Genomic DNA, 23,316 nt, shown 5'->3' with positions numbered 1-23,316 from the left:
ATGGTCAAACTGAATTCAGTATGAAGTCTTCACAGCTCAGCAGTTTTCTTATGGAACATTGTGACAAGAAAGATTACTCAACTGAAGAATGTTATGTAAGGGAATTGTCCACTGGATCAATCGCAACAATTTCAAATATTTCATTGAGAGAAAGAATGTAATGGTGCAAAACGCCTGGCTGGCTTGAACATCCATCCTGAACGAATTGAACAATTTCATTACTAGGCTTTTACGGACAAAAACTCTATAACTTCCAATTCAGCCCGACATGTGGTGTAAATGTCTTTAACACTCATAGTTTCCCTCTTTTTGGCGAATTTGTTTTTCTACCAATATGTGTTCTGTACTATAATTATTCATCGTCTCTATGATGTACTATTCATACTCTTGTTTTCTATATGTTTATATAAATGTATGCCGTTTTTTGGCGGGGTCTGGGATCGGGAGGGCACATCGATTTGATGACAGTTTTTGTCCCTTTCTTCTTTTGCCTTACCCTGGACAGCCCTGCCAAACAAAGATTTATGTCCAAAGATTTAAAACAAATGTTTTCCTCTTTCTCTTTTATTCCCCTCACTTTTTTGAGGGTATTTTGCGTTAATTTAGTTTACTTAGTTGCGAGATAACAATGAAAGAAAAAACACCCTTGTCACACGGAAGTTGTGTACTTTTAGACGCTTTAATTCGAGACCTCAAAATCTAATTCTGAAGTCTCAAAATCAAACTCGTGGAAAATTACATCTTTTTCAAAAACTACGTTACTTCAGAGGCAGCCTCTTCTCACACGTTTCATACTATATCAACGGCTCTCCATTGCTCATTATACCAAGTAAGTTTTTACGCTACTATTTATTTTGATTAATTTCCAGGCCGAATATCATGTAAGCAATTAATTTATTATTTAATTTATTATTCAATTTAATTTATTATTTGCTTTTAGTTTATATTGTTTTTCTGTTTAATTTAATACACATTAGAGTTGTTAAATTTCTATGTACTGTCTAATTCTCACATTTTTTTTTCTCAACAAGAGTATGAAATAAACGTGTATTGAATTGAATTGAAAGTATTTAGTGATTTTCGTTTTAACACAGCACATCAAAATTTGTTTAGAGATAAACAATTCCAACAACGATCGTTTCATAGATTGTTAAATTTGCAAGGGAAAAAGAATATTATTTTTGGTTTAACCCATACACACCGTCGTGTGTTAGTACTGTATACCGGTACTAAGTACTTTCCCGAGTTCTGTGAAAAAAATTCACAATAATTTCTTTAACGAAAATTCGTATATGCTAGTTTAATTGTTTATCATTTAATCTTCCTGATTAAAAGCGCTCTTAGATTTTAAAAATGAAGCAAAATGCAGTTGAAATTGATCGATTGGTCGAATAAAATAAAATGATCAGGAAAATAATCAATGCAAATAGTTACATAGCAAAAAATATAGAATGATATAATAAAAAGTGGCTAAACCATTGAGCATCTCACCGCAATTGTTTTAGGTGGTTTTGTATGACATTGGAGAGTAATTCGTTTCGTCTTTCAGCAATTGTGTGTGGTTGTGTAGTTTCCCATTGACTTGTGTATGGTTGTGTAGTTTCCCATTGACTTGTGTATGGTTGTGTAGTTTCCCATTGACTTGTGTATGGTTGTGTAGTTTCCCATTGACTTGTGTATGGTTGTATAGTTTCCCAATGACTTGTGTATGGTTGTGTAGTTTCCCATTGACGTGTGTATGGTTGTGAAGTGTCCCATTGACTTGTGTATGGTTGTGAAGTGTCTCATTGACTTGTGTATGGTGGTATAGTTTCCCATTGACTTGTGTATGGTTGTGTACTTCCCCATTGACTTGTGTATGGTTGTGTAGTTTCCCATTGACTTGTGTATGGTTGTGTAGTTTCCCATTGACTTGTGTATGGTTGTGTAGTTTCCCAATGACTTGTGTATGGTTGTGTAGTTTCCCATTGACGTGTGTATGGTTGTGAAGTGTCCCATTGACTTGTGTATGGTTGTGAAGTGTCTCATTGACTTGTGTATGGTGGTATAGTTTCCCATTGACTTGTGTATGGTTGTGTACTTCCCCATTGACTTGTGTATGGTTGTGTAGTTTCCCATTGACTTGTGTATGGTTGTGTAGTTTCCCATTGACTTGTGTATGGTTGTGAAGTGTCCCATTGACTTGTGTATGCCTACTTGCCTACATTTCCCGCCTTCGTGCATCACCGCTGATCCACCGCCTAGTACTTAAGCAGCATGCAGCATCAGAGTCCAGCATTCTCCAGAAGACGATCAGAGCATACTGATCGAAACGTCGAGTTAACCCAACGGTTCTTTTCAGAACCACCCCAACTCATTTAGAGATTGTTATTACATGGTGTTACCGCAAACTCTTCTATATCTTATCTCCACCATGCAAAGTTTCAAATCCTACTTGACTTAAGTATGGTTGTGAAGTGTCCCATTGACTTGTGTATGGTTGTAAAGTGTCCCATTGACTTGTGTATGGTTGTATAGTTTCCCATTGACTTGTGTGTGGTTGTGAAGTGTCCCATTGACTTGTGTATGGTTGTGAAGTGTCCCGTTGACTTGTGTATGGTTGTATAGTTTCCAATTGACTTGTGTATGGTTGTGTACTTTCCCATTGACTAGTGTATGGTTGTGTAGTTTCCCATTGACTTGTGTATGGTTGTGTAGTTTCCCATTGACTTGGGTATGGTTGTGAAGTGTCCCATTGACTTGTGTATGGTTGTGAAGTGTCCCATTGATTTGTGTATGGTTGTGAAGTGTCCCATTGACTTGTGTATGGTTGTCTAGTTTCCCATTGACTTGTGTGTGGTTGTGAAGTGTCCCATTGACTTGTGTATGGTTGTGAAGTGTCCCGTTGACTTGTGTATGGTTGTATAGTTTCCAATTGACTTGTGTATGGTTGTGTAGTTTCCCATTGACTAGTGTATGGTTGTGTAGTTTACCATTGACTTGTGTATGGTTGTGTAGTTTCCCATTGACTTGGGTATGGTTGTGAAGTGTCCCATTGACTTGTGTATGGTTGTGAAGTGTCCCATTGACTTGTGTATGGTTGTGAAGTGTCCCATTGACTTGTGTATGGTTGTGTAGTTTCCCATTGACTTGTGTATGGTTGTGTAGTTTCCCATTGACTTGAAGTATGGTTGTGTAGTTTCCCATTGACTTGTGTATGGTTGTGTAGTTTCCCATTGACTTGTGTATGGTTGTGTAGTTTCCCATTGACTTGTGTATGGCTGTGTAGTTTCCCATTGACTTGTGTATGGTTGTATAGTTTCTCAATGACTTGTGTATGGTTGTGTAGTTTCCCATTGACGTGTGTATGGTTGTGAAGTGTCCCATTGACTTGTGTATGGTTGTGAAGTGTCTCATTGACTTGTGTATGGTGGTATAGTTTCCCATTGACTTGTGTATGGTTGTGTACTTCCCCATTGACTTGTGTATGGTTGTGTAGTTTCCCATTGACTTGTGTATGGTTGTGTAGTTTCCCATTGACTTGTGTATGGTTGTGTAGTTTCCCAATGACTTGTGTATGGTTGTGTAGTTTCCCATTGACGTGTGTATGGTTGTGAAGTGTCCCATTGACTTGTGTATGGTTGTGAAGTGTCTCATTGACTTGTGTATGGTGGTATAGTTTCCCATTGACTTGTGTATGGTTGTGTACTTCCCCATTGACTTGTGTATGGTTGTGTAGTTTCCCATTGACTTGTGTATGGTTGTGTAGTTTCCCATTGACTTGTGTATGGTTGTGAAGTGTCCCATTGACTTGTGTATGCCTACTTGCCTACATTTCCCGCCTTCGTGCATCACCGCTGATCCACCGCCTAGTACTTAAGCAGCATGCAGCATCAGAGTCCAGCATTCTCCAGAAGACGATCAGAGCATACTGATCGAAACGTCGAGTTAACCCAACGGTTCTTTTCAGAACCACCCCAACTCATTTAGAGATTGTTATTACATGGTGTTACCGCAAACTCTTCTATATCTTATCTCCACCATGCAAAGTTTCAAATCCTACTTGACTTAAGTATGGTTGTGAAGTGTCCCATTGACTTGTGTATGGTTGTAAAGTGTCCCATTGACTTGTGTATGGTTGTATAGTTTCCCATTGACTTGTGTGTGGTTGTGAAGTGTCCCATTGACTTGTGTATGGTTGTGAAGTGTCCCGTTGACTTGTGTATGGTTGTATAGTTTCCAATTGACTTGTGTATGGTTGTGTACTTTCCCATTGACTAGTGTATGGTTGTGTAGTTTCCCATTGACTTGTGTATGGTTGTGTAGTTTCCCATTGACTTGGGTATGGTTGTGAAGTGTCCCATTGACTTGTGTATGGTTGTGAAGTGTCCCATTGATTTGTGTATGGTTGTGAAGTGTCCCATTGACTTGTGTATGGTTGTCTAGTTTCCCATTGACTTGTGTGTGGTTGTGAAGTGTCCCATTGACTTGTGTATGGTTGTGAAGTGTCCCGTTGACTTGTGTATGGTTGTATAGTTTCCAATTGACTTGTGTATGGTTGTGTACTTTCCCATTGACTAGTGTATGGTTGTGTAGTTTACCATTGACTTGTGTATGGTTGTGTAGTTTCCCATTGACTTGGGTATGGTTGTGAAGTGTCCCATTGACTTGTGTATGGTTGTGAAGTGTCCCATTGACTTGTGTATGGTTGTGAAGTGTCCCATTGACTTGTGTATGGTTGTGTAGTTTCCCATTGACTTGTGTATGGTTGTGTAGTTTCCCATTGACTTGAAGTATGGTTGTGTAGTTTCCCATTGACTTGTGTATGGTTGTGTAGTTTCCCATTGACTTGTGTATGGTTGTGTAGTTTCCCATTGACTTGTGTATGGCTGTGTAGTTTTCCATTGACTGGTGTATGGTTGTGTAGTTTCCCATTGACTTGTGTATGGTTGTGTAGTTTTCCATTGACTGGTGTAGGGTTGTGTAATTTCCCATCGACGGTTGTGTACTTTCCCATCGTGTATGTCTAATGATCTGGGGGGTTTCTTTCCAACAGTGAGATAAGCGGTAGTCATTGCAGCAGTAGTCTATGTTGTGAGGCAAGCGAGGCGAGTGGTATTCCTTGGCCTGGTGCCAAGTTCCTGGGTATACACATGCTTTACAGAGGGAGCCTGCTGTAGCGCCACAGTACTCCCTAGATCGGTAACAAATTATCCACAACTATGACATCATCCTAATGGTATGCAACATGGTATGCAATAAAATTCACGACATTGCAAAACAAATCGCATTCATGTGCGCACATATTCACGAGTTGGTTCACGAGATTGCAAATGTGTGCGCACATATTCACGATTTGGTTCACGAGACTGCATATGTGTGCGTACATATTCGCGATTTGTTTATCGACATTGCATACGTTTGCGCACATATTCGCGAATTGTTTCACGCCATTGCATACATGTTCGCACATATTCGCGAATTGTTTCACGACATTGCATACGTGTGCGCACACGTTTGCGTTATGCGACGTCCCTTCGGGGCCACCATACTGGTGTATGGTTGTGTAGTTTCCCATTGACATGTGTATGGTTGTGTAGTTTCCCATTGACTTGTGTATGGTTGTGTAGTTTCCCATTGACTTGTGTATGGTTGTGTAGTTTCCCATTGACTTGTGTATGGTTGTGAAGTCTCCCATTGACTTGTGTATGGTTGTGTAGTTTCCCATTGACTTGTGTATGGTTGTATAGTTTCCCATTGACTTTTGTATGGTGGTGTAGTTTACCATTGACTTGTGTATGGTTGTGTAGTTTCCCATTGACTTGTGTATGGTTGTGAAGTGTCTCATTGACTTGTGTATGGTTGTGAAGTGTCCCATTGACTTGATTATGGTTGTATAGTTTCCCATTGACTTGTATATGGTTGTGTACTTTCCCGTTGACTTGTGTATGGTTGTGTAGTTTCCCATTGACTTGTGTATGGTTGTGTAGTTTCCCATTGACTTGTGTATGGTTGTGTAGTTTCCCATTGACTAGTGTATGGTTGTGAAGTGTCCCATTGACTTGTGTATGGTTTTGTAGTTTCCCATTGACTTGTGTATGGTTGTGAAGTGTCCCATTGACTTGTGTATGGTTGTGAAGTGTCCCATTGACTTGTGTATGGTTGTGTAGTTTCTTATTGACTTGTGTATGGTTGTGTAGTTTCCCATTGACTTGTGTATGGTTGTGAAGTGTCCCATTGACTTGTGTATGGTTGTGTAGTTTCCCATTGACTTGTGTATGGTTGTGTAGTTTCCCATTGACTTGTGTATGGTTGTGTAGTTTCCCATTGACTTGTGTATGGTTGTGTTGTTTCCCATTAACTTGGGTATGGTTGTGAAGTGTCCCATTGACTTGTGTATGGTTGTGAAGTGTCCCATTGACTTGTGTATGGTTGTGAAGTGTCCCATTGACTTGTGTATGGTTGTGAAGTGTCCCATTGACTTGTGTATGGTTGTATAGTTTCCCATTGACTTGTGTGTGGTTGTATACTTTCCCATTGACTTGTGTATGGTTGTGAAGTGTCCCATTGACTTGTGTATGGTTGTGTAGTTTCCCATTGACTTGTGTATGGATGTGTAGTTTCACATTGACTTGAAGTATGGTTGTGTAGTTTCCCATTGACTTGTGTATGGTTGTGTAGTTTCCCATTGACCTGTGTATGGTTGTGTAGTTTCCCATTGACTTGTGTATGGTTGTGTAGTTTTCCATTGACTGGTGTAGGGTTGTGTAATTTCCCATCGACGGTTGTGTACTTTCCCATCGTGTATGTCTAATGATCTGGGGGATTTCTTTCCAACAGTGAGATAAGCGGTAGTCATTGCAGCAGTAGTCTATGTTGTGAGGCAAGCGAGGCGTGTGGTCTTCCTTGGCCTGGTGCCAAGTTCCTGGGCATACACATGCTTTACAGAGGGAGCCTACTGTAGCACCACAGTACTCCCTAGATCGGTAACAAATTATCCACAACTATGACATCATCCTAATGGTATGCAACATGGTATGCAATAAAATTCACGACATTGCAAAACAAATCGCATTCATGTGCGCACATATTCACGAGTTGGTTCACGAGATTGCATACGTGTGCGCACATATTCGCGACTTGTTTCTCGCCATTGCATACGTTTGCGCACATGTTCGCGAATTGTTTCACGACATTGCATACATGTTCACACATATTCGCGAATTGTTTCACGACATTGCATACGTGTGCGCACACGTTTGCGTTATGCGATGTCCCTTTGGGGCTACCATACTGGTGTATGGTTGTGTAGTTTCCCGTTGACATGTGTATGGTTGTGTAGTTCCCCATTGACTTGTGTATGGTTGTGTAGTTTCCCATTGACTTGTGTATGGTTGTGTAGTTTCCCATTGACTTGTGTATGGTGGTGTAGTTTACCATTGACTTGTGTATGGTTGTGTAGTTTCCCATTGACTTGTGTATGGTTGTGAAGTGTCCCATTGACTTGTGTATGGTTGTGAAGTGTCCCATTGACTTGTGTATGGTTGTGACGTGTCCCATTGACTTGTGTATGGTTGTGTAGTTTCCCATTGACTAGTGTATGGTTGTGAAGTGTCCCATTGACTTGTGTATGGTTGTGTAGTTTCCCATTGACTTGTGTGAGCTTGTGAAGTGTCCCATTGACTTGTGTATGGTTGTGAAGTGTCCCATTGACTTGTGTATGGTTGTGAAGTGTCCCATTGACTTGTGTATGGTTGTGAAGTGTCCCATTGACTTGTGTATGGTTGTATAGTTTCCCATTGAGTTGTGTGTGGTTGTGTACTTTCCCATTGACTTGTGTATGGTTGTGAAGTGTCCCATTGACTTGTGTATGATTGTGTAGTTTCCATTGACTTGTGTATGGTTGTGTATTTTCCCATTGATTTGAAGTATGGTTGTGTAGTTTCCCATTGACTTGTGTATGGTTGTGTAGTTTCCCATTGACTTGTGTATGGTTGTGTAGTTTCCCATTGACTTGTGTATGGTTGTGTTGTTTCCCATTGACCTGTGTATGGTTGTGTAGTTTCCCATTGACTTGTGTATGGTTGTGTAGTTTTCCATTGACTGGTGTAGGGTTGTGTAATTTCCCATCGACGGTTGTGTACTTTCCCATCGTGTATGTCTAATGATCCGGGGGGGTTCTTTCCAACAGTGAGATAAGCGGTAGTCATTGCAGCAGTAGTCTATGTTGTGAGGCAAGCGAGGCGTGTGGTCTTCCTTGGCCTGGTGCCAAGTTCCTGGGCATACACATGCTTTACAGAGGGAGCCTACTGTAGCGCCACAGTACTCCCTAGATCGGTAACAAATTATCCACAACTATGACATCATCCTAATGGTATGCAACATGGTATGCAATAAAATTCACGACATTGCAAAACAAATCGCATTCATGTGCGCACATATTCACGAGTTGGTTCACGAGATTGCATACGTGTGCGCACATATTCACGATTTGGTTCACGAGACTGCATACGTGTGCGCACATATTCGCGACTTGTTTCTCGCCATTGCATACGTTTGCGCACATGTTCGCGAATTGTTTCACGACATTGCATACATGTTCACACATATTCGCGAATTGTTTCACGACATTGCATACGTGTGCGCACACGTTTGCGTTATGCGATGTCCCTTTGGGGCTACCATACTGGTGTATGGTTGTGTAGTTTCCCGTTGACATGTGTATGGTTGTGTAGTTTCCCATTGACTTGTGTATGGTTGTGTAGTTTCCCATTGACTTGTGTATGGTTGTGTAGTTTCCCATTGACTTGTGTATGGTGGTGTAGTTTACCATTGACTTGTGTATGGTTGTGTAGTTTCCCATTGACTTGTGTATGGTTGTGAAGTGTCCCATTGACTTGTGTATGGTTGTGAAGTGTCCCATTGACTTGTGTATGGTTGTGACGTGTCCCATTGACTTGTGTATGGTTGTGTAGTTTCCCATTGACTAGTGTATGGTTGTGAAGTGTCCCATTGACTTGTGTATGGTTGTGTAGTTTCCCATTGACTTGGGTATGGTTGTGAAGTGTCCCATTGACTTGTGTATGGTTGTGTAGTTTCCCATTGACTTGTGTACGGTTGTGTAGTTTCCCATTTAGTATCAGCGGATTTCTGAAAAAGAGCTCTAATTAAGGCGATTGAGGCATTTTGGAGTAAAAGCAAGGAACCAGACTTTTTAATACATTTCAGGCGTGCTGGTTCCGAAAAAATGGTTCCCAAGCGAAATTTTGAGTTTTTGACCATCTAATTTGCATATACACATTTTTGACTTTTTTGAACCATTTTAAGCAAATCTCTGTCCCATGACAATTAAAATGACAATTGATGCACCAGTACCTAGATGTTGAAGGTCACAGAGTATGATTAAAACAGTTCTGAAGTAGTTAGTGCTAATTTATACTCATGAATATGCAAATTAGTGGCCGCCATTACAAAAACACGATTTCTCTTCAATATCTCTGTAGCTAGGCAAGTAAACATGATAAACGAAGTGTTTTTCCTGTGTTCTGAGGCTGAACCAATGTGATCAATGATAAGGAAGATACTTTTTATACTAACGAACTAGTAAAATAGCTTAAAATGCTTATTTATGCAAATCAGCTAGTATGACTACCAATGAATTTCATAACAATTCATGAATAAATGCTTTTTAAAATGTTAAGGCCCCTTAATTTTACACCGAATAACTACTTGATGCTAATACAGGCCGAAAGAGCAATTGGTGTCACTCACCAATCCCTCATATTAAGTTGGGTAAGAATGAACTGCTGTTGCCTAGGAACATGTAGCCATACAGCGAGTTTCATCACCAATCTGTTGCTGAAATGCACACATTGCTGTGCACTGAAACCCATGCTTCTGGCATGAACACAAAGTATCTTCCAGCAGGTTACTTTTAGGGATTTGCCTCATTGACATCAGTATGGGCTGTGGTTCTGAGTCACCATGTTCCCATCCATTGTACATGGGCTCAGGAAGCTCAGGTATGGAGCAGTGAACATTTCACCAAATAATGATTGATAGGAAGTACGCATCAAATTGAAACCGGGAGCATCAATCTTTCATAGTTCAAACCTTGAATCAAATCAAAGAGGTACAGACTCGACTAAAGCCACAAAAGGAAATATATTGGTGTTGTTGGTCAGACCAGAGGTGGATTTCACAAAGAGTTAGGACTAGTCTTATCTCGAGTTAGGACTATCCATGCAATTTGTATATCTCCTAGGACTAGTCCTATTAAGTTAGGACTAGTCCTAACTCTTTGTGAAATCGACCCCTGATCTCTTCCAGACACACTCGCCAATGCCATAATGAAGGGCCTTCCAGTCCAAAGAGTTCCTCACTTTTATGTCGCTCAATCCATCCTATGAGGGCACCAAGGTACTTGAACTTCTCAATGACGGAAGCGCCATTTAGTCCTTACCGTCTCTCGAGATGAATGCCATCGCCTTGGTCTTCCTTAAGTTTAACTGAAGTCAGATTTTTAAAAACATCTTAACTTCTCTTATGAAGTCATACTCTGCTAAATTGGAGCTGCAAGTAATTCTCGTGCCAAGTCCGCCATGTAGAAGAGAATGCCATCAGTGCAGTCGAGGTCAGTGATACCCATTGCTGGCACTCTCCGACTTCAGCGACTTGTTTTGCTCAATGACATTTTCCAGGAGGACATTTTGGCAGGTTCAGCAAAGTTTGTCTTTAGTTCCTTATTCAAACTTACTAACGAGCTACACCTGCAAACCGGAGTTTGCAGTCAGAGAGTTTCTTCTCCTAGGTAGACTACCAATCTAGGCTTAGGAGTTCTACCTACCCAGGATGGTGATCGGAGAGGTCCTTCTCCTAAGTAGACTACCAACCTAGGCTTTGGAGTTCTACCTACCCATGATGGTGGTCAGAGTGGTCCTTCTCCTAGATAGACTATCAATCTAGGCTTACGAGTTCTACCTACCCAGAATGGTGGTCATAGAGGTCCTTCTCCTAGGTAGACTACCAATCTAGGCTTACGAGTTCTACCTACCCGGAATGGTGATCAGAGAGGTCCTTCTCCTAGGTATACTACCAATCTAGGCTTACGTGTTCTACCCACCTGGAATGGTGGTCAAAGAGATCCTTCTCCTAGGTATGCTACCAATCTAGGCTTGCGAGTTCTACCTACCCGGAAGTGTGATCAGAGTTTTTCTTTTCCTAGGTGGCCTGTCAACCATAGCTGACGAGCCTAACCTGCTCGAAATGATCTTTTTTTTCGGCACCATTTAAAATTGCCTGTACACCTCTGCCAATCAGTCTAAAACAGGGTTTGGCGCATCAAACCAAGCAGTAGGGGTCCATTTAGAAGAGGATAGTTCTCCTGGGTTTGTCTTTATTATCATTGCTAAAACTGCATACAGAGATGCAAATGTTTTGCAAAAATTCTATTGTAGGGATGTATCGATTGAGCAAAAAGTGATGAATGGCAAAATGTATTGGTAGTCAGACTAGCTGATTTGCATAATAAGCACGTGTAGCTATACCAACTCATTTGCATAAGCATCTGGCTTGCCAATGAACACATTACATGCATTGCCTGACCCTCATAACATAGGTAAAAACATTTCTTTATCGTGGTTATTTGCCTAGTTTCAGAGATATTGAAGAAAACTCATTTTTCTGCTGTGGCTGCCACTAATTTGCATATATTTTGTTAAAATTGCTTTCGACTAATAATAACTTCATAATCTTTGTAATCGTTTTATGAGATCTTCAAAACATGGGTGTAGCACTTCAATTGTCATCTTTGCTTTCCTAGTTACCGAGATATTTAAGAAAATTGATTTTTCTGTAATGGCGGCACTAATTTGCATATTTATGATTATTAATTACCACTTATGTGTTTGGAAATATTTTAATTCTTCTCTGTGACACTCGACATGTAGGTACAGACTCATCGCTTGTCATTTTTGCTTGCCTGGTTACAGAGGTTTGCTTAATAGTTTAAAATAGTTCAAAAAGGTCAAAAAGATGACTATGCAAATCGGATAATCAAAAACTCAAAAATTCGCTTGGGAACCATTTATTTCGGATTCAGCACACCAAAAATGTGTTAGAAAGTCTGGTTTCGCACTTTTACCCCAAAATGCCTCAATCAGTCACTTTTTCCAGAAATGCGCCTAGACTATTACCCGTTAATTGTGTATGGTTGTGTAGTTTCCAATTAGTTTGTGTATGGTTGTGTATTGTCTCATTTAAAATCATTCGTTGGTATTTTCATGCATGTGTTTTCTAGTACAATTTGTTGGGTTTGATTGACTTTGACCGCATGAGTGCACTTTTAACATTGATTTTCCTTGTATCACTAACAGTTTTATCCAACTTTGACTGTCTGTACTGTCTGTTGTCTGGTAACATTTGCTGCCAAACAGATCATTAACAGAATAAACAACAAAAATCAGTTTGTTTTACTTGCTTTGCATCTTTTACTGTACTCCGTTGTACATTACCTGTGAGATTTCTACAAGTGCATCTCTGATATTGAAGTGTTTTTGTTTGCCTTATCCTCTTTGAATAATGAAGACCACAATATTATCCATTCGGGAAAGGCCCTTTTAAAAAACGGCTTGGGTGAGAAAAAGGCATGTTTTTCTGATGGAAGCTAAAGCCAAACCACAGTCCAAACGCAAGCCACATCCTAAGACCAAGCCAAGCCCTTATTCCAAGCCTAAGCAAATCCCAAGCCTGATTCAAACCCACAGCCTAATCCCAAGCCACAGCCTTATCCCAAGCCACAGCCTAAGCCCAAGCCAAAGCCTAATCCCAAGCCACAGCCTAAGCCCAAGCCACAGCCTAATCCCAAGCCCCAGCATAATCCCAAGCCACAGCCTAATCCCAAGCCCCAGCATAATCCCAAGCCACAGCCTAATCCCAAGCCACAGCCTTACCCCAAGCCACAGCCTAAGCCCAAGCCACAACCTAATCCAGAGCTGCAACCTAAGCTCAAGTCACAACCTAAGCCCAAGCCAAGGCCCTTATTCCAAGCCAAGGCCCTTATTCCAAGCCACAGCATATCGCAAGCCACAGCCTAAGCCCAAGTCACAGCCTAGACCAAGCCTAGGTTTTCAAAAGGACCCAAATCTCCCCATTAGGAGTACATACAAATCCCTTCAACTCAAACTGCTGTATGTAATTTTCACTTGGTTTAATTCACATGAACCAAAGAAGGTCCCCAGTGGAAAACAACATTTGATTTATGATAAAATCAACATAGGAAAGTTTTATACAGCTGTAATCTTGAGGCTAATCCCTCCTTAACACTATTTTTTTATAATAGCTGTTTCCTCTCGGTTGGAAAAGTGTCAGTCACTCCTTTTTAGCTTACAGAAAGAATATTTGTGTTCATATAGATAAATATTTTCACCTGCAAATCCCCAAACCTTTGTTTTTTGTCAATACAAAATAATAATAATATAGGTTCATGTTTCGAGTTGAAATTTCGTAATTAAAAGCTAAAAACAAAAATTTAAAAACAGGGTATAATAGTAGGATATTTCATGTGTTGATGTGTTCCTTCTTTTATTGTTCTGCTCACTGTATGCAGCCATCATTTAAAAAACATGCTTACACTAACAAACAGCATGACTTGCCACATTATAATTCATTTGCACGGTTATTTTTTTTAAAAGAAACTCTCTTAGTAAAGGTAATGTTTGTGTTCAATCTTTTGTTAAAGACACTGGAAACTATTGGTAATTGTCAAAGACCAGTTTTCTCACTTGGTGTATCTCAACATGTGCATAAAATAGCAAACCTGTGAAAATTTGAGCAACATTGGTCGTCAAAGTTGGAAAAAACACCCATGTCACACGAAGTTGTGTGCTTCCAGCTGCTTGATTTCATCTCGAAATCAAACTTTATTTAATTATTTTTTTCTTGAAAACTACGTCGCTTCAGAGGGAGCAGTTTCTCACAATGTTTTATACCATCAACCTCTCCCGTCACCAAGTAAGGTTTTATGCTAATAATTATTTTGAGTAATTACCAATAGTGTCCACTGCCTTTAAATACCATCAAGTACTATAACTTTAAATCAGGCAAAATAATTTCCCATAGTTGTTATTTTTAAAGAGTCTGATGAATGGCTTTGCCAGTGGTTACGCCTGGAGTGCCGGATGTTGCAACCAACCCCCATGATCAAGACCTTGATTCTGAAATAGCCTATTAGTCGATGGGAAGGTCTATCATAAGATCATGTATTGAGGTTACAGCAACCTGTTACCCTGTCATACGTTGAGGGAGCTTTTAAGTAGGTTAGCATCTACGTACAAGATGTTTTCAGTTGCAATCTATACCTTGAGTGGATGCAAATTCAGATGGGTACAGACTCTGGTAGTCTAGTTTCAAGAAGTTGTTCTCAGCAGCAAACTTCACCATCAGGCAGTGATAGCCGTGTTTCCAGAATTGTTTTTTTACAGTAGCTGCAACCTTCACCATCACGCACTGGTAGTCTCATTTTCGAGAAGTTGCTCTTAGCTGCAACCTTCACCATCACACAATGGTAGTATCATTTCAAGAAGTTGCTCTTAGCTGTAACCTTCACCATTACCCAGTGGTAGTCTCATTTCAAGAGGTTGCTCTAAGGTGCAAAGTTCACCACCAGGCAGTGGTAGTCTCATTTCAAGGAGTTGTAACCTCAGTTGCAATCTTCCTCATCATTGGGTAGAGACTCAGCATCTGCTAGGGTTGCTCCATCCATGGTTGTATTCAGAGTTGACTGATGAGCGGCTGAAGTGTCAATCTTGAGCACCTCCCTGATGGCCATGGTTGCATAGCAACAGCTGGAGAGGGTGAACTCCAACCTCAATGCACGTAGCTGACCATCTGTAAGCAGGAAGTCAATAAGATATCGAGGGTTGGTGTTAAAAATGCATCAAAATCATAAGACAGGAAAAACATGGCTAGATTCCCAGAAGGAACTTTTCATAGCTGTGGTGTTGGTCTTTTCATAAACATGGATGCCAAACAATTTGACAATGAAATTTAGCACCAAGGAGGAAACCTAGGAAGTACAACTAAAGGTTAACACCCCTAAACAGCGATACCACAGACGCCCACAAAGTACCATACCTTCTAGGCTAGCTTATGTTTGTTTAAGTGTTTCTACTGCTAGTATTAAGTGGAAACCCCATGGGCTTATGAACGTTAGACCACAGTATCCAGTGGAATTTGTGGGGAGAACCAGTTTGGCACGAGAGTGCACCGACAGTCACGTGTAGCTTAAGAAAAAAAAGAAAAAAAGAAAGAAAAACAACCACTTGATCCATCAAGCTTTCCTGATAAAGATGATCAGGCAAGCTTTCATAAAGAGGCTGGTTGGCCTAATCATGTATTAATAAAACATTAAGAATGTTGGAACATTGAATCGAGTACTCATGAAGGACATGGAATGATCTGAGCCTTTTTGAGATATGGCGGACACAATGCTACAACACTAATAGGTTTGGGTAAGTTTGTGTCTATACACCCAAACCCAACAGTACACGCCCATCACGTCCGCCATACCTCATACATGTAGGCTTATAGGTTGTAGCTCTACAGCCTATTCCATTTGTACGTATAGGTCAGCCCTCTATGACCTTTCAGGCTATTTTATCACAATTTGTCTGATTTTTTCCAAGGGAAATTTTCCAAAGAAAGTCGTAAATCAGACTAAAGCAGGAAGAATATCTTGCCTGCTCTGTGCTTATAAACCGTTTTCCACACTCAGTCAATCAGACATCAAAGAGGAAATGGCCGATCACACTTAATTTTGGTGTTGAATTTTCTATGCCACTGTTTTGAAAAGAAAGGAAAGGAATACAGCTGTTCAGCTGAAAAGTTGCATGATTAGAACTAGTCCTTACTCAGGACTAATTCTAGGAGACATTAAAAACTTGGGGCTTATCCTTCACAAAGAGTAACTCATCCCAACTCAAGATAAGACTAGTCTTAATTCTTCGTGAAATCCATCCCCCGGTCAATTTGGCATTCTTTGGACAATGTGCAAGAAGCATAAGAATTAAGTGGGCAACCTTGGGGCAACAGTTATCTTGATTTCTCACTAATTACTCCGGACGGATGGGTCAATACAAGGCCAACATGGTACGGGGTGAGTCAAGGAGTCATTAACAACTAGTTACTGATTGGTGACTGACCAACTGACATCTTATCCCATAGTCCCATCCTTGAGATCATGGCCAAACTTAAGATGGCTAGGCTCAGACCGATTGATGACAGTAAGGTCTGGAACAAGGTCTAACGATTTACGAGATTACACTCGTGGACAGTCAATTCAATTTTGCTAAGTTTAACGAACATCTTCAACAGATTTTGTATAATTATTACAAAGACACTCAATAGACGTGACTTGACCCCTAGCATATGATGTCACACTCTCAAAAAGTGCCCTAACTGAGATCAAAAAGCCCTCTTACTGAGGACAAAGGAGTCAACTTATTGGAAGATAGCTGTTCTCTGTGCTGCTAATTCAACTTTTACTAACATTCCAATTTGATGTTTATCCGATAGGTTAGATGCTGCTATTTGACCGTACAGAGTGTAAGGGCAAACTTAGAGGCAACCAAATCATTGTTCATACAATGTCTTACAATCCCCCCAAAATAGTATGTGAACGTTCAAATGTGAATGGATTCTCTTCTTGGAAAACAATTGTTTGTGTGACATGGCCCTAGCATTACCAGAAATAATGAGATTTCAGAAAACGTCATGCTATAGACAAATGGCAAAACGTGCAGTGCACTTGCTCGCGCATCTCCTGTCCCCCCTTTTGTGTGTCAAAAATGCGCACAAAAGGATGGTACACATGTTTACGCACCTACAAACAATGCGCGTCAACTGTTTCCGCTATTTTTGGGGGGAGTCCTTACCTTTTGTGCATGTTATGACACCCAAAATGGCAGACAGGAGACGCGCTTGTGTGTGCGTTGTGTGTTGTGCATAGGGTCTATTAAAAGGATACTTTGTTGAAAAAGACCCAGCCCGAAATTAATGATAAATGATTTTGACCAAAGATTAATGTTTAAAGGGGGTTAATTCTCTTTATAAACGCTGTGTCTTGCTTTAAAGGTACTTTTTGTAGGACAAAAAACACAATGTCCACAGATTTACACTAAACTTACACGCTTTGAAGATAATGATAGTAGAAAGCTTCCCTGAAAATACTACGTACTGAGGTGCTGTAGTTTTAGGGAAATGAGTAAAACAATGTCATGAAAATAATTTTGGTCTCCTGAGACCAAAATTATTTAAAGCATTTACAAACGAATTTTTATGACATTGTTTTACTCATTTCTCAAAAAACTACAGCACCTCAGTTAGTAATATTTGAAGGGAAGCTTTCCACTATCATTATCTTCAAACCCTGTAAGTTTAATGTAAATCTATGGACATTTTGAAAAAGTACCAACCTCCTTTAACAATGTCTTGTTATTACAATTTGACGACATGTATGATTTTGTGAAATGTCGTTAATAAACCATTATCCCCTAGGATACAAATAAAAACAAATTACTTCACTGATTACTGACCTGTCTCAACTTGTGGTGGCTGTTTCCCTTCAAGTCTATCCAGATCACTCAGCACTAAAGGATACACAACATCATTATATGGTATGATGGACCTGTTATACAAGAACAAAATAGCAATTCAAAATAAACATCATTCAAATCTTGTCTGGTCAACAGTATCATGCGGCTAATTGAAAACGCAAAACAATCTTGCATTTATACCCATAGGTTATTAATTTTTGTTTTTTACCCATACACCGATGTGTGTTAGGACTGTATACTCAGTACTTTCCCGAGTCCTGTAAAAAAAAAAAAAAAAAAATTCTTTATCCCCGATGCAACTTTAACATCTATTATACCCATAGGTTGTTTCGGTTGGTAAGCACTCTCTGTTTTCAGAGTTGGTTCCAATCAGTGTTTACTTGTAAACACAATTCTGACAAAATTCTGAGTGAGGAGCCAAGTCACAACCCTCTCCAACAATAAAATTGTTTTACCTTTTTTTTTTAAATAAAAAATCCCCAACCCCACAAAAATGTATGTCTTTGCCATCCCCCCCCCCCTCCCCCCGAAGAGTCTTGCTACACCACTTCCCTTAAAGGCTCTGGACACCTTTGGAAATTGGCAAAGACCAGTCTTCTCACTTGGTGTATCCCAAAATATGCATAAAATAACAAATCTGTGAACATTTTTGCTCAATTGGTCTTTGAAGTTACAAGTAGAGAATAATGAAAGAAAAGACACCCTTGTTGCACAACTTTGTGTGCTTTATCAGATGCATAATAAAAGGCTTCAGTCATTAATTGAGCGAGAAACTACCTCTTTCTCAAAAACAGGAGCCGAATCTCTCGATATTTTACTAGTTTATAAGTAAGTTTTGATGCTAACAGTTTGTTTTGAGTAGTTACCAATATTGTCCAGTGCCTTTAATAAAAAAGCTTTTAACTGTCCAATGTGTATACACCATTACATCTTTATATATTAATAGACACTGGACACTGTTGGGTTTTTGTCAAAGACCAGTCTTCTCACTTGGTGTATCTCAACATTTGCATAAAATAAGAAACCTGTGAAAATTTGAGCTCAATTTTTGGTCATCGAAGTTGCGAGATAATAACCAAAGAAAAAACACCCTTGTCACACGAAATTGTGTGCTTTCAGATGCTTATTCTGAGGTCTAGAAATCAAATTCATGGGAGATTACCTCTTTCTTGAAAACTACGTTATTTCCAAGGGAGCCGTTTCTCACATTGTTTAATACCATCAACAGCTCTCCATTTCTCATTACCAAGTAAGGTTTTATGCCAATGATTATTTAGAGTAATTACCAACAGTGTCCACTGCCTGTAAATACTTACCATGATACATTGTCTGGTTTAACTACTATCTTTCTATAGGTCCCTGTTAGCGAATAATCCCTGTAAAAAAATTCAATCATATGGGAGTATTAATAATAATACTACTCAAAATAGTTGGTTTTTATATCACTCTTTTCACACCCGAAGGGCATCTCAAAGCAACATCATCACTTTGCCATTAAATTATTTTCTTGGACAATCTCAGCTCCTTGGGGAGAACCAAGCCTTTGCAACAAACCATTATGCACTGCATAAGCTATTTCAATCACAAGAACCATCCCTGCCCTCACAGTTAGGCAAGTTTACATATTGGCCTGTACACATTTGTTTTGTTGCTCAACTCCCAATCAGCAGACATTAAAGGAACCTGTTGCCTTAAATCGGACGAGTTGGTCTATACAAAGCGTTTGTAATCATTTTTTATAAAATGCATATGGTTGGAAAGATGTTTTAAAAGTAGAACACACTGATCCACACAAGTTTGCCTAGAAATTGTGTGGTTTTCCTGTTACTGTGCAAACTAACATGGGAGTCAATTGACTCCCATAAATGGCCGACCGTGTTAGTGGACGAGGTAAAAGGAAAACCGTGCAATTTTGTGGCATATTTGTGTGGATCATTGTATTCTACTTTTACAACATCTTTCTACCCATATGCATTTTATAAAAAACGGTTACAAACGCTTTTCAAAGACCAACACGACCGATCCAAGGCAACAGGTTCCTTTAAAAGAAGATTTATCTCTAAGCTGCATCCCAGCAAACATAGTTCATTTTCACAAACATTGATGAATGTTAATTAAAATTACTCATACGAGCAAACTGTCTCATAACTCTCCCATCGTCTCTGTGTCCAACCCCCACCCATGACTATACAATTACAAACTAAGCAATGGAATTTGTCTTCAAATAATTTTCCCTTCCACTCCCTATACCCCCTTTCCAAACCGCATACCCCTTTTCACTCCTTACCCCCTTATGTACCCCCTTTCCACTCCTTATACATGTACCCCCTTTCCACTCCTTATACCCCTTTCCACTCCTTATACCCCTTTCCACTCCTTATACCCCTTTCCACTCCTTATACCCCTTTCCACTCCTTATACCCCCTTTCCACTCCTTATACCCCCTTTCCACTCCTTATACCCCTTTCCACTCCTTATACCCCCTTTCCACTCCTTATACCCCTTTCCACTCCTTATACCCCTTTCCACTCCTTATACCCCTTTCCACTCCTTATACCCCTTTCCACTCCTTATACCCCCTTTCCACTCCTTATACCCCCTTTCCACTCCTTATACCCCTTTCCACTCCTTATACCCCTTTCCACTCCTTATACCCCTTTCCACTCCTTATACCCCTTTCCACTCCTTATACCCCCTTTCCACTCCTTATACCCCATTCCACTCCTTATACCCCTTTCCACTCCTTATACCCCATTCCACTCCTTACACCCCCTTTCCACTCCTTATACCCCTTTCCACTCCTTATACCCCCTTTCCACTCCTTATACCCCTTTCAACTCCTTATACCCCTTTCCACTACTTATACCTCTTTCCACTCCTTATACCTCTTTCCACTCCTTATACCCCTTTCCACTCCTTATACCCCTTTCCACTCCTTATACCCCTTCCCACTCCGTATACCCCTTTCCACTCCTTATACCCCCTTTCCACTCCTTATACCCCCTTTCCACTCCTTATACCCCCTTTCCACTCCTTATACCCCTTTCCACTCCTTATACCCCCTTTCCACTCCTTATACCCCTTTCCACTCCTTATACCCCCTTTCCACTCCTTATACCCCTATCCACTCCTTATACCCCTATCCACTCCTTATACCCCTTTCCACTCCTTATACCCCCTTTCCACTCCTTTTACCCCTTTCCACTCCTTATACCCCTTTCCACTCCTTATACCCCTTTCCACTCCTTATACCCCCTTTCCACTCCTTATACCCCTTTCCACTCCTTATACCCCCTTTCCACTCCTTATACCCCTTTCAACTCCTTATACCCCTTTCCACTACTTATACCTCTTTCCACTCCTTATACCTCTTTCCACTCCTTATACCCCCTTTCCACTCCTTATACCCCTTTCCACTCCTTATACCCCTTCCCACTCCTTATACCCCTTTCCACTCCGTATACCCCTTTCCACTCCTTATACCCCCTTTCCACTCCTTATACCCCCTTTCCACTCCTTATACCCCCTTTCCACTCCTTATACCCCTTTCCACTCCTTATACCCCCTTTCCACTCCTTATACCCCTTTCCACTCCTTATACCCCCTTTCCACTCCTTATACCCCTATCCACTCCTTATACCCCTTTCCACTCCTTATACCCCCTTTCCACTCCTTTTACCCCTTTCCACTCCTTTTACCCCTTTCCACTCCTTATACCCCTTTCCACTCCTTATACCCCTTTCCACTCCTTATACCCCTTTCCACTCCTTATACCCCTTTCCACTCCTTATACCCCTTTCCACTCCTTATACCCCCTTTCCACTCCTTATACCCCTTTCCACTCCTTATACCCCCTTTCCACTCCTTATACCCCCTTTCCACTCCTTATACCCCTTTCCACTCCTTACACCCCCTTTCCACTCCTTATACCCCCTTTCCCCTCCTTATACCCCCTTTCCACTCCTTATACCCCTTTCCACTCCTTATACCCCTTTCCACTCCTTATACCCCTTTCCACTCCTTATACCCCCTTTCCACTCCTTATACCCCCTTTCCACTCCTTATACCCCCTTTCCACTCCTTATACCCCTTTCCACTCCTTATACCCCCTTTCCACTCCTTATACCCCTTTCCACTCCTTATACCCCCTTTCCACTCCTTATACCCCTATCCACTCCTTATACCCCTTTCCACTCCTTATACCCCCTTTCCACTCCTTATACCCCTTTCCACTCCTTATACCCCTTTCCACTCCTTATACCCCTTTCCACTCCTTATACCCCTTTCCACTCCTTATACCCCCTTCCACTCCTTATACCCCCTTCCACTCCTTATACCCCTTTCCACTCCTTATACCCCTTTCCACTCCTTATACCCCTTTCCACTCCCTATACCCCTTTCCACTCCTTATACCCCTTTCCACTCCTTATACCCCTTTCCACTCCTTATACCCCCTTTCCACTCCTTATACCCCTTTCCACTCCTTATACCCCCTTTCCACTCCTTATACCCCCTTTCCACTCCTTATACCCCTTTCCACTCCTTACACCCCCTTTCCACTCCTTATACCCCCTTTCCCCTCCTTATACCCCCTTTCCACTCCTTATACCCCTTTCCACTCCTTATACCCCTTTCCACTCCTTATACCCCTTTCCACTCCTTACACCCCCTTTCCACTCCTTATACCCCCTTTCCCCTCCTTATACCCCCTTTCCACACCTTATATCCCTTTCCACTCCTTATATCCCCTTTTCACTCCTTATACCCCCTTTCCACTCTGAAAGGAAGGGTGGGCACTTTTTTCCCCATGTCCAAAATAGAATTTGCGTCCTGTCTTGCCTCCGGTCATTCGCTGCACTACGTAGAAAGAGGAAAAAAAACCTTGCACCAACACTCCCCTGGGATGAACCCGCTCGCTGTTTATGACGAATGATTAAGAATCACATCCTCCTAATAGTAAGTCACCTACCTGACCGGATGCCTCATATTCGTAAAGTCAAGGCCGTCTTTGTGCAGTAAGTCACCGTACCAGTCACCGACTGTAAAGGAAACAGGCAGAGCCGACAAAAAAGGTCTTACTATTTATACAACATCAAGAGTCACTTTGTCAACCACTCAAGTTGTCATAAGCAATGAAGGAAACGTGTTAAAGGCACTGGACACCTTTGGTTATAGTCGAAAACCAGTATTCTCACTTTAGTCAGTGGGTGTATCCAAACATACATGTGTGCATATAATAACAAATCTCCAAAATTGCAAGAGAACAATGACAGAAAAATACCCTTGTTGCACAAATGTGTGGGTTCAGACCTGAGGTGAAAAATATTTGAGTGAAAAATTACATCTTTCTCAAAAACTCAGTTACTTCAGAGGGAGCTGTTTCTCACAGTTTTTATTCCTACTAAGAGCTGTCCAATGCTTGTCACCAAGTTAATCTTTTATGCTGACAATTATTTAGAGTAATTTAGGATTGAACAAAGAAAAATTGACTAGAGCGGGATTTGAACCAACGACCTCCGATTTAACGTGCCGGCGCTCTACGTTGGTGGTCTCCCAATTTTTGTCAATATCTTTGTTCAGGGGTGCCTGTCAGAAGCCATTAAATTATTTAGAGTAGTTAACAATAGTGTCCGGTGCCTAAAATGAATCTATGCAAAAATTAAACTAACCTTAAAAAACTGTCTCCAATTGAAAGACAATTTTGTACATTATGAAGAGTCACTTG

General features: G+C 40.7%; 1 protein-coding gene across 2 annotated transcripts in view; it reads right to left on the bottom strand.

The window, feature by feature from the left end:
* Positions 1-13,186: 13,186 nt before the first annotated feature.
* LOC139954443 (pseudouridylate synthase 7 homolog) overlaps positions 13,187-23,316 on the bottom strand; it is a 104,710-nt gene continuing 94,580 nt past the window's right edge. For both annotated transcript variants that reach the window (XM_071954244.1, XM_071954243.1), the window contains exons 15-18: positions 22,561-22,630; positions 18,908-18,967; positions 17,571-17,662; positions 13,187-14,865 (exon numbers count right to left, since the gene is read on the bottom strand). In XM_071954244.1, the coding sequence (XP_071810345.1) occupies positions 14,678-14,865; positions 17,571-17,662; positions 18,908-18,967; positions 22,561-22,630 (410 nt within the window). In that variant the 3' untranslated portion in view covers positions 13,187-14,677. The remainder of the gene's footprint in view (positions 14,866-17,570; positions 17,663-18,907; positions 18,968-22,560; positions 22,631-23,316) is intronic.

Source organism: Asterias amurensis, chromosome 2, assembly GCF_032118995.1.
Source record: "Asterias amurensis chromosome 2, ASM3211899v1".
Classification (NCBI taxonomy): Eukaryota; Metazoa; Echinodermata; class Asteroidea; order Forcipulatida; family Asteriidae; genus Asterias; species Asterias amurensis.
Note: the sequence above shows the minus strand (reverse complement) of the source record. Positions and strands in the feature narration are given on the sequence as shown.